At 48.0% G+C, this 12369-nt stretch overlaps 1 protein-coding gene across 1 annotated transcript in view; it reads left to right on the top strand.

Moving 5' to 3' along the window:
• The window catches only part of LOC102917070 (leukotriene-B4 omega-hydroxylase 3), a 12685-nt gene continuing 316 nt past the window's right edge, over positions 1–12369 (top strand). The window contains exons 1-11 of the mRNA XM_042266974.2: positions 1–413; positions 3209–3353; positions 6871–6924; positions 7012–7139; positions 7295–7416; positions 8867–9137; positions 10144–10210; positions 10398–10527; positions 11542–11675; positions 11752–11816; positions 11988–12070. Of these exons, the coding sequence (XP_042122908.2) occupies positions 216–413; positions 3209–3353; positions 6871–6924; positions 7012–7139; positions 7295–7416; positions 8867–9137; positions 10144–10210; positions 10398–10527; positions 11542–11675; positions 11752–11816; positions 11988–12070 (1397 nt within the window). The 5' untranslated portion in view covers positions 1–215. The remainder of the gene's footprint in view (positions 414–3208; positions 3354–6870; positions 6925–7011; positions 7140–7294; positions 7417–8866; positions 9138–10143; positions 10211–10397; positions 10528–11541; positions 11676–11751; positions 11817–11987; positions 12071–12369) is intronic.

Genomic DNA, 12369 nt, shown 5'->3' with positions numbered 1-12369 from the left:
CTCCTCCTCTATGTTTTGCTAGCGCTGGTCCTCCCCCTCATCCCCGTGCTCCTCCTTCCCCTCCTCATTTTCTTGTCTACTCTTATAGACTCTTCCCCTGCATATCCCGGGATCTCACTCCTCCTTCCTGCTCTGTCCTCTGTCCAGTGTCTCTGGAGATCCCTGCCCCTTTCCTAGCCCTCCGTTATTCACTGGTCATTTATCCACCCAGCAGGATGTCACAGCTGAGCCTGTCCCACCTGGGACTGGGGCCTGAGGTGGTCTCCCCGTGGCAGCTCCTGCTGCTGGCTGGGGCCCTCTGGCTCCTGGCCCGAATTCTGGCCCAGATCTATGCTGCCTATGGGAACTACCGTCACCTCCGTGGTTTCCCTCAGCCTCCCAAAAGGAACTGGCTTATGGGCCATGTGGGCATGGTAAGTGTGGCGTCAGGATGGGTGGGAGTGTCAGAGTGGATGGTCTTTTGGGGGCCAGGAACGGGGCTCAGACTGCTGGGGTGGGTGAGCTGATGGTCTCGGGTATGCCTTCCCCTCTCACCTCCCTGTGCTCCCACCCCAGTTTGCTCTGGATTTCCAACTCTCTTCCTCACACTGGAGGATACTGAGTTCTCAGGGTGGGAGACACAGAGTGGAGACCCCGACATTTCCTCCGTTCTGCTTGTTGGACTGGAGGCCTCCCGGGGACTGTGGCCTTTTCTTTGTGTGAGCCCATCTCTGTCCTGCAGCTCTCCAGTATTGATCTTTGATCTCTGTCCCCAACTGCACACAGGCAGGGCACAGCTGGCGACAGCTGAGCTGCAGGCTGACTCCCCACCTCCCTCCCTGGGCCACTTCCTCCTTATCGTGCTCTTCATCCCAAAGATAGACCAGTGGGCCCTGTTGTACTACCTGGATGAAAACTGTCCACTCCCCCCCACCCCGTGGACCTTCCTTGACCCCACCCTTTACCCACTCACCCCCCCTGGACCTCCCTTGACCCCACCCTTTACCCACTCACCCCCCCTGGACCTCCCTTGACCCCACCCTTTACCCACTCACCCCCCCTAGACCTCCCTTGACCCCACCCTTGAGCCCACACTTTGGACTTTGACTCCCATCTGATCTCCCATTTAGGTGGCTGACTCCAGCTGCTTCACTTGCACATGGCTCAGTGTGGGCTGTGCACAGAGGTTCCCGATGCTCTGAGGCTGGTGGGCATCCGGTGTTGTGGGTGGGAGCTGCTATCCTAATGGAGACTTGGAGGTCACTCCTGCTCCCCTGGAACCTGCTAAGGCTGGAGGTCCCTGGTGTGTGGCCCTTTGCCCAGGGGAAGAACTGGAGACCTTGTGGACCAGCTAGGACATGAGAGGTCATGGGTACATATCCTAACTTGTCCACTGGGTCTGGAGTGGACACTTGGGTCTTGGGCATGGCTCTGGGAGGAACAGAATAGAAAGAGGGAAAGGCTCCCTTCATCCCTGCAAAATCAAGACACAGGTTCACTTATGACAGAGCTGTGTCATTTCCACAGGCTGCAGAAGGGACCTCTAATGCTCCTGGGAAAGAGACTTAGTTACAGTTTTCTGGAGAAGTGGAACAAATAGTACACACACACACACACACACACACACACACACACACACACACACACACACGCAGAGAGTGATATATGGAGAAGTGATGAGGACATTTTCTAAGAAATCTGTCCAAAAGTGGTATTGTGATTGTGCTGACCTCAGAGTCTACTGACACAAATCTACTAGGTGTAGTTCACTGTACACCTAGACTATGTGGTACCAATTGTTGTTCTACTATACAAATCTGGACAACATGGTGCTATCCTCAATATTGTAGGAGATTTGTTATATCATGGTATTTATGCATCTGAATGTATCCAAACATAGAAATGTATAAGGAAAATAATAGGCAACAGAGATTCTTTAGCTTCATTGTAGCCATAACAGATAAATCTGTGCAGTCTGTCTTTGACAAAGACATCATTATCACACAAATACAGTTATGTATACATACATGCATATCTATACATATATGTAAAGCAGGGTAGAAGAGAGAGGGGTACAGTGCATTATGGAAATTGGCTTATGTCTTTATGGAGATGGAGGAGTACCTCAGTATGCCATCTGCAAAAAGGAATCTGGGCTGTGAGCAACTCAGTCTTGGAACAACAATATGTGAACCCAGGGGTGTGTAGGGGCTCAAGTGTAAATACTGGAGAGTTGTAGAGTAACCTTTTTTGTACACTGTGAAGATGTATCACTCAGATTGGTTTAATAAAAAAGCTGAATGGCCACCAGGCAGTGGTGGTGCATACCTTTAATCCCAGCACTCAGGAGGCAGAGGCAGGTGGATCTCTGTGAGTTTGAGGCCAGCCTGGTCTACAATGTGAGTTCCAGGACAGCCAGATCTTCAACACAGAGAAACCCTGTCTAAAAAAACAAAAACAAACAAACAAACAAGAAAGCTGAATAGTCGGGCTGGAGGGATGGCTCAGTGGTTAAGAGCACTGACCGCTCTTACAGAGGTCCTGAGTTCAATTCCCAGCAACCACATGGTGACTCACAACCACTTATAATGAGATCTGGTACCCTCTTCTGGCCTACAGGGACACATGCAGGCAAAATACTGTATACATAATAAATAAATCTTATTTTAAAAAAAGAAAGCTGAATAGTCAATAGCTAGGCAGGAGTTTTGATGCAGAGAGGACACTGGGAAAGAAGGAGGAGATGCCAGGGGGTCCAGAGCAAGGTGGATGGGCAGTATGGAGATGAGGCAATAAAGCCACCAGGCAGAAAGTAAATTAATAGAAAGTTATAAGAGCTAGTTAGAAAGAAGCCTAAGCTATTGGCAAAGCTTTCATAATTAATAATAAGTCTATGTGTCATGATTTGGGAGCTTGTAGGTGGGACAACACTGGAGCTTAACATTTCAAAGACCAGAATTTTGATATCTGATGGTAGGAGAAGATGGGTGCCCCAGCTCTGGAAAAGGGATGCACTTTTCCCCTTCTCTGCTTAGTCCCTCTAGATCTTCAGTGGGTTGGATGGTATTGTCCACACTGTCTACTGATGCAAATAATAATTCTTTTTGAAACACCATCACAGACACACCCAGAGGTCATGAGCATCCCTACCTGGGCATCTCTTCACCCAGCCAACTTGATCCCTGATATAAACCACCTCAGGAGGTGACTGTCCCCCTGTTGCTTGCAGGTCACTCCTACAGAGCAGGGCATGAAGACACTGACCCAGCTGATAGTCACCTACCCCCAGGGCTTTATGATGTGGATGGGCCCAATGTTCCCCATCATCACTCTGTGCCACTCTGACATCGTCCGATCTGTCCTCAATGCCTCAGGTACCCATGGGAGCTGCTGGTGGTGGGAATCTAAGGGCTTCCATTCCCTAGCCACATACTTCTGTTCAACTCCTGAAGTGGTCCAGCCCCTCCTTTCTTCCCTGTCAGCCCCTCTCTTCTCTTTATGGTTTCACCAGCTCCCACATGACTCTATTGTCTGCACTCACCTGGATCTTGGTGTTCTGGACTTTTCTCAGTCTCCAGGTGTCTTCAACCCAAGGTCCTGTCCTAGAGGAAGTCAGTTATTGAGATAGAACTTGACAGGGACATCCCTAACCTTGTGTTGTCAGAGGGAGAGAGGCCCTGACAGCTAAGTGGAGAGGTGTGGTCTCTGTGAGAATTATATGCAGAGGCTTCCTGGAGGAGGAGTTGTTCAAGCTATATCTGTGGGCACAAGTTGTAGCTAGAGTTTTCCTGCCTTGCCCACAGTCAGGACAAATCTCTGTCACCCGCCAGTCCCACAGCCGCTCAGACCCAACCAAGTAAACACAGAGACTTATATTGCTTACAAACTGTATGGCCGTGGCAGGCTTCTTGTTAACTGTTCTTATATCTTAAAGTAACGCATTTCTACAAATCTATACCTTGCCACGTGGCTCGTGGCTTACCAGCATCTTCACATGCTGCTTGTCCTGGCAGTGGCTGGCAGCGTCTCCTTCTGCCTTCCTGTTCTTTTATTTCTCCTCTGTTAGTCCCGCCTATACTTCCTGCCTAGCCACGACCAATCAGGTTTTATTTATTGACCAATCAGAGCAACTTGACATACAGACCATCCCCCAGTACAGTCAAGTGCAGACCATCTCAGACACCTGCACTCAGGCCCATGGTCCTAATCATCCTCTATGCAAACCTGCTGAGTAACGCCACAAGGAACCCAAGAAGGGCTCCCACAGGACATACATTAACATCCCACAGCAACAAGTAGTAGTGTTGAAAGCAGGGCCAGGTGGCTGGCTATTAAAGAATCTTGTCTGTTATTTCCAAACCACCCAACTCTGTAGCTAGAGTTTTCCTGCCTTGCCCACAGTCAGGACAAATCTTTGTCACCCGCCAGTCCCACAGCCGCTCAGACCCAACCAAGCAAACACAGAGACTTATATTGCTTACAAACTGTATGGCCGTGGCAGGCTTCTTGCTAACTGTGCTTATAGCTTAAATTAATCCATTTCTATAAATCTATACCTTGCCACATGGCTGGTGGCTTACCGGCATCTTCACATGCTGCTGGTCATGGCGGTGGCTGCAGTGTCTCTCTCTTCAGCCTTCCGCTTCCCAGAATTCTCCTCTCTCCTTGTCCCACCTACTTCCTGCCTGGCAACCTACTTCCTGCCTGGTCACTGGCCATCAGTGTTTTATTTGACATACAGACCATCCCACAGCACAACTCTGCTGAGTTGGTTGATCACCTTATGTTCGTTGGTGTCTTGTGAAGGCCCGGAAATCTCCCTAGGACACCCACCTCAGCCTAGCCTCCTTCTGCATTCTCATCTTCCCATCTTGGGACACACCAGGCTAAGAAGGGAAAGAGAAGAGTCACCACAGCTCTGTCCCTTGCCAGGCATGGGCCTGACACCCCCTGCCTGCCAAATTATTTCAATTATGTCCTGGAACTTGAGCATCTAAACCAACCACCCCACTTTACTCTTTAAAATACTTGTGGGAGGGCATGTTTGTGCATGTGAGTGCAGGCATGTGTATGCCATGGAACACGTGTGGAGTTAGAGGGCACCTTGGGTGTTGATCCTTGCCTTCCACCTTGTTTGATACAGGGTCTCTCATTGTTTACTCAAGTATATGCACACTAGTTGGAGAGACCTCAAGCTTCAGGGGCAGGTGGAGAACCCTCTTGTATCTGGCTCCTATTTTACCATAAGAACACTGGGATTACAGACGTGCTGCCAAATCTGGTTTTGGGGGATTTATACTCTGGTCCTCAGGCTTTGAGGCAAGTGCCTGTATCCATTGAGTCACCTCCCCAGTCCAAACCACCCTACATTCATGAAGTGCATGCTCTTTACTCCATGTGGACTGTATTGGCTCCAGCTTGCCCACAACTGAGGTCTCTATGATTTCTCTAGCTGATAATGTAATGTGTATCAGGCAGGCAGGCTGGGTTGTGGCCCTGATGCTCCCCCATTTTTCTTACCTGGACATACCCTGTCTTATGTCTGATCATGTTGCTTATTTTGTGAACATAATTATGTGATGTCATCTGTGTGGTCACAGCTGTTGCAAGTTTACATTACATTTCCATCTTCTTTTTTTTTTTGCATTTGTATTTGTTGCAGCTGAGATGCATGATAGTGGTCATGTCTGGGCTTAACTTCAGATCTGAATATATGAGGTATGGCAGGTACTGAGAAGCTATTGGAGATGGCCTTCTTGTTTTTCATCTCTGGACCCTCTTTAGGGCTATCTAAGGTCTGGGATCCAGGGTCCTTCTGAGAATTGATGGATACTTTATCTATGTTGTATCCAAGGCAAGACTTTAAGAACCTCCAGGTGAGATCAGTGGGTTACGATCTGGGCCACATCTGGTATATTAATGGAGCTTTTGCTTTTTTTGAGATACTGTTTTGCTGCTCAGTCCAGGCTAGCCTCAAACTCTGGGTTTTCTTGATTTAACCTCTTGAGTGTTGGAAACAACAAGAACCACAATCCTTATTAACTTTTCTGTTGCTGTGATAAAATGCCATGACCAAGGGAACTCATAGAGGGAAGAGTTTATTTTAGATTACGGTTTTGGAGGGAGAGTCCACCATGGTGATGGTGACAAGAGTAGGAAACTGAGAGATCACATACTCAACCATAAACACAAAGAAGAAAGAGGAATCCAGGAGTAGCTATAGTCTATGAACTCTCAAAAACCCGACGCAAGTGAGGCATTTCATCCAGCAAAGCAACACCTGTTAAACCTCCATAAACAGTGCCTCCAGCTGGAGAACAAATATTCGTGTACATTAGCCTCTGGGAGACATTCTCATTCAAACCACCATACATAACTATTCTCAAATCTTGTCAGCAGCTTGACTGAGGTATACACAGAGGTCTGTCAGATGATCTCTGGTCCATGTTATAGCATAAGGGGTCAAGATGTCAAGGTAGTTATGTCAGGTTAACCCTTATGTGTCCTTGTGATGTGTCCCATATCTGTTCAGGAAATGTCAGATACCTAGGGTGCCTAGATGACAGAGACCTAGGTTTCATTAAATGTCACAGAGTTTTGTGATGGGATCGGGTATGGCAGACATGTTAGACTATGTAGAAGCCATGTGAATTGGTGCTGCAGCATAATGTAGCATGTCAGGCCATACCTTTGTCTTACATGCTGCTATTGCTATTGCCTGGTCTAGTCTTCTCTCATTTTCAACTTCATTTTGCTTCCTCTGTCCTTGGTTCTCTTCATGGCATGTGGACTTTGGAGGTGAAGGACAGACTCCTGGGAGGGATTCCCACCCACCTTCCATGGTCTGCCCTCACTGACTCTGTGACCCCCAACTGTCCTTGTTCATGTCAGCTGCAGTTTCTCTCAAGGATGTGATATTCTACAGCTTTCTGAAACCTTGGCTGGGTGAGTATCTGCAGGCGAGGGGCAAAGGACACCCTTAGGGGTCAGGGAAAAGTCTACTCTTGCCTAATACTATGGCTGCTCCATCAGGGGATGGGCTCCTGCTGAGTGCTGGTGACAAGTGGAGCCGCCACCGGCGGATGTTGACACCCGCCTTTCATTTCAACATCCTGAAGCCGTATGTGAAGATTTTCAATGACAGCACCAACATCATGCACGTGAGTCCCTGGAACCCTCATTTCCACACCCTGGCTATTCCTGGTTTTGTGTGGTTGGAGCATAAGATGAAGAGGCTGGTTCTGGGTCAGGGGTTTTGATTAGGCAGGGTCTCAAGGAGCCAAGGTTTAATCCCTGTCCTCTCTCCTTCTGCCAGGCCAAATGGCAGCACATGATCTCCAAAGGCAGCGCCCGTCTGGACATGTTTGAACATGTCAGCCTCATGACTCTGGACAGTCTGCAGAAATGTGTCTTCAGTTTTAACAGCAACTGTCAGGAGTGAGTCTTTGTTCTGGGCCTCAGAACCTGGGTCATGGACCAAAAGGAGGGAGGACAGACTAGGAGGACTAGAGTGGCCTCCCTAGAGGAGGCGGTTCAGAACCAACACTGAAAGACATGGGAAAGGAGAAAGTGGCTCTTCCTCACAGGAGGTAGGATTGTTTCAGTAAAGCCACAGAGATGGTGACAAGCAGAACTGGTGGGAGAGGAAATGGGGAGGCACCTTAGAAATGAAATTCAAGGGATCAAACGGCCAGTGTAAGGCAGGAGTACTTTTAGTCTATGGTTCTAGGGAAACTATGAAGGTGTTTGTCATATTTCTTGTGCTAGTCATATTTCCAAGAGTGTGGCAAAGTACTTGAGAGAGCTTGAAATGAGGGCAGGCTGATTCTGGCCTGTGGTTTTGGAAGCCTTAGTAAATGGTCGGTCGGCTCCATTGAGCCTGTATAACAGCAAATCACAGCCAGGAGCACCTGTTAAAAGAGTCTGACACCTCATAACATCTAGAAACAGACAGACAAACAAAGAGGCTAACAGATAGACTATCCCCATCAAGAACATACATAATGTCCTAAGACATTCCTCCCTAGCCCCCACATCTTGAAGTTCTATGGCCTTGAATATTCTATAGGAGAGCTGGAGAGCTGACACTTGCAGAGACCCGAGTTTGATTCCCAGCACCCACATGGAAGTTTACAACTATCTGTAACTCCAGTTCTAGGTGACCCAACACATTCTTCTGCCCTTCAAGGACACCGGTATACAAATGCATACATCAGGCAAAACACATAAAATAAAAATAAATACTTTTTTTAAGACAAGGTCTCACTATGTATCCTTAGCTGGCCTGAAACTCACTATGTAGACCAGGCTGACCTCAAACTCACAGAGATCTACCTGGCTCTGCCTTCAGGGTGCTGGGATTAAAGTCATGTGCTGCCATGCCCAACAAAATAAATAAATTATATACCAAAAAATATGAAATAAATAAGTTACCAATATTTAAATATTTAAATAAATATAAAATTTAAATAAATAAATATATAATATATAAATAAAGTTCAAGAATACACACACACACACACACACCTTAGGGAGTTAATTCTAAGTTGCAGAGCTAGTGATACCTCCTTCCTTAAACTGCTCATCTAGCTTGGACCTCATTCAGCTCACCTATCAGTATCAATGTTGCCACTGTTGACTCATCTAGTGTCTTCATAATAAGTCAGTATTGAGAGCTGTCCACACTGTGGTTTGGGGGCCTACGGGTGTGGAGGCAGCTCACAGAGATGTGATGAGCTTGTTGAGAGTTGAATCTCAGGGCTCATTCCACTCTTCTTCTGTGGCCAACTGTTCCTGGCTACTCCATTCCCAATGGCTCCTGGCTGCTGGTAAGAAGCACAAGATTCATGTATTTTAAATTGCTGTCTCCTCTGTCCAAATCCTGAAGGAAGCCTAGTGACTATATTGCTGCCATCTTGGAGCTCAGTGCTCTAGTGGTCAAAAGGCACCAACAGCCTCTGCTGTACATTGACCTGCTGTACAATCTCACCCCCGATGGGATGCGCTTCCGTAAGGCCTGCAACTTGGTGCATAAATTCACTGATGCTGTCATCCAGAAGCGGCGCTGCACCCTCCCAGATCAGGGTTTGGATGATTTCCTAAAGTCCAAGGCTGAGAACAAGACTTTGGATTTCATTGATGTGCTGCTGTTGGTCAAGGTGGGCATATCAAGAAGCAGGATGAATATCGATGCCAAATGTCAAGTCAAATAACATGAGCTTGATACAGGGGGCACTGTGGAGCCATGCAGGTGTGGGGTTGGGAGAGACATGGCATGCATAGGCAGATTTTAGCGATGATCCTGGAATACAGACTTCAGGAAACTGCCAAGGCTGAAACTGTGAAAAGCCTGAGCACTTTACAGGTTAATACATCACTGTAGGGCATTTATGTCTGTACATGCACATATGCTGGCAACTGCTTCAAGTCAGTAATCACAGCAGCCCTTAATTAGTCATGGCAACAGGCACAGCCAGAATAAGATGCAGCAATGGCTTCTCCATTTTCCCCCTTTCCAGGAGATGAAGTGTTTAGCTGTATGTGCCAGCAGGGTTTACATCACAGAGAAAGGGCAGTGCATTATCATCTGTGGTTCATGTTGAATAACAAGTACACCTGAATCTAGTTCCCCTCAAGGTGGTAAATGGTGAACAAAGAGGGAAGGAGGGAGGGAGGGAGGGAGAGAGGGAGGAAAGGAGGAAGGGAAGAGAGAGAAAACTTTGTTCTAGAGTTAAACAGCTTCTCTTCAGGGCAAAGTCTGTAGATTTGCAAACCATGTTTCAACAGGTGGGATAAGGTTCCCTGGATCTAGCATTTTTGAATATAGATAGAAGTCTTTGGAATAAAGATTTACTTCTGATTCCCAAGGCAAGATGCCATACAGTCATCTTACGTATCAAGTCACTGTTGGTTTTCCATAAATTCCTCATCAAGCAGAAACATGATGACATTTTATGTATAAGTTGCTGGCTCTTCCAACTGTGAACAACACAGGAAACAGCAGAAAGCCTGGGAAGTTATGTACCAATAGTAATAGCCAAGAGATATGCAGTGGTGGGTGGCCTTTGGTTTCTGGCTGAACAACAGATCCTTTGAAAATGTCATAGTTTAAACACAGAAATTTTCAGAACTTCTGAGATTTCGTGGGTCTTGCTTGGTCTCCAGGATGAAGATGGAAAGGAGCTGTCAGATGAGGACATCAGAGCAGAGGCTGACACCTTCATGTTTGAGGGTGAGGGTCCCAGTGTGGGACTAGGGAGGAGGCAGGAGTTTCTCCATCTTGAGACTTGTTGGGAGGACCTGGAATCCTACGGTTCTACCCTTTCCCTTTTCCATCCTTTCCTGGACTTAATTACGTGGGTGCTGTCCACTCAGTAGTGCTGAAGCAGTGCAGAGACCCATGCCTGTCTGTCCCTCAGGCCATGACACCACAGCCAGTGGGCTCTCCTGGGTCCTGTACAACTTGGCAAAGCACCCAGAGTACCAGGAGCGATGCCGGCAGGAGGTGCAGGAGCTGCTGAGGGACCGAGAGCCTGAGGAGATTGAATGGTGAGAATACGCCTTCCTGACACATTCCTCTCTCCTTGGCTCTCCTCCTCAAGTAGGGGTTGAGTCACTCTTTGATGATTTTCCTATATTTGCTCATGGGCACAGAATGTGAGCCCAGAGAACAGACCTGGTACCAAGGCTGGCTAGCAAGAAAGCAGTTGTTGGCTTTGAAACAGAAAAAATTGTGTTGCTGAGAGAACAGAAATAAGGAAAAGTTGGTGATTTTTTGCATGTGTTCAGTGAAAGTACTTCCCCTAGTCTTTTTTCTTTCCAATAGATGTTTTCTTCCATGAGTGTTTATTCTTCTCCTGTACCCTAGATCTTATGTAGTGCTATGTTCAGGAACTCATAGGTGATATTTGGGCATTAAAGTGTGCTGGAGCTAGAGATATGGCTTAGCTATTAAGAGCACTTCCTGCTCTTGAAAAGTTTGGTTCCCAGAATCTACATCTGGTAGCTCACAACCAACAGGAACTCAGTTCTAGTGGATCTGAAGCCCTGACCTGCACTCATAAATACACACACACACACACACACACACACACACACACACACACACACTTACAAATAAAATGGCACACACTCTTAATCCCAGCATGCGGGAGACAGACAGGAGGCCCTCTGAGTTCCTGGTCAGGCTGGTCTACATGGCAAGTTCCAAGGTAGCCAAGGCTGTGTGGAGAGTCTCTGTCTCAATAAAATAAAACAAAATGGCAGTCGATGTGCTGCCCAGGACCCCTGGGTCATTCATCCCTCCTACAGTGGCTTTCCCACCTGTTTTGTGTTCACCTCCACTGTGGCTCCAGAGACCAGGGAGGGACCAGGCTAAGGACTGGTCAGAAGGCTACAGCTTGGCAGGAAATCAGTCCCAATTTAGAACACTTCCTAATTCTCTACTGTTCCAGTTACCACATATTTGGTCCACCTTGATGAGAAAACATTTCACTGATCCACGTGGGCTTCCAGTCTCTCTCTCTCTTGCTCCTTGAGTAATAGTTCAAAGGGTTTCCTTAGGGACGACCTGAACCAGATGCCTTTCCTGACCATGTGCATCAAGGAGAGTATGCGGCTGCATCCCCCGGTCCCTGTCATCTCCCGATGCTGTACTCAGGACGTTGTGCTCCCAGATGGCCGGGTCATCCCTAAAGGTGCACATAGGACAGGGAATAAGGGTCCAGGGTAGGCAGCACAGGCTTGTCGGTACAACCCCCTTCTCTCCTTCAGGTGTCGCCTGCCTCATCAGCATCTTTGGGATTCATCACAACCCATCTGTGTGGCCGGACCCTGAGGTGCTGCCTGTCTTACCCCCTATTTTCCCACATCGTGTGGTAGGGATACTAGGGGAAGAGGTGTGGCTTTGATCTAGGAAATCAGACCTCGCCTCCCCGAGAACACTCTGAACTCTGCCCCTAGTTGTACTGGAAGGTCACTCATCTACCTTGGCTCAATGTCTTCTGCAGGTCTATGACCCCTTCCGCTTTGACCCTGAAAACATCAAAGACAGGTCACCTCTGGCATTTATTCCCTTCTCAGCAGGGCCCAGGTGAGGGCAGCGGGCTTGGGTTAATGGAGTGGGGCTGACAGTGGAAATAGTGGGGAAATGGACGGTCGGGTTCTGGGTCTCCTTCCTGCCCTCTACTCAGGTTATTTGCTGAGGTCTGGAGAGTAGGGGTTGGAAGGTGAAGGGCTGCTGTTCTGTGCTCAGAGCCCCGCCCTGGTCTGAATTGGGCTCTGAGGCTGCAAAAGCTTCGGGGAAGCAGGATACCCAAGCGCTGTCCCAGGCGCATCACGGTCCCTCCTGCTCCTCTGGCTGATCAGGCGCGGCAGGGACCGGGTCAGATT

This window comes from Peromyscus maniculatus, chromosome 22, assembly GCF_049852395.1.
Source record: "Peromyscus maniculatus bairdii isolate BWxNUB_F1_BW_parent chromosome 22, HU_Pman_BW_mat_3.1, whole genome shotgun sequence".
NCBI classification, from domain to species: Eukaryota; Metazoa; Chordata; class Mammalia; order Rodentia; family Cricetidae; genus Peromyscus; species Peromyscus maniculatus.
Note: the sequence above shows the minus strand (reverse complement) of the source record. Positions and strands in the feature narration are given on the sequence as shown.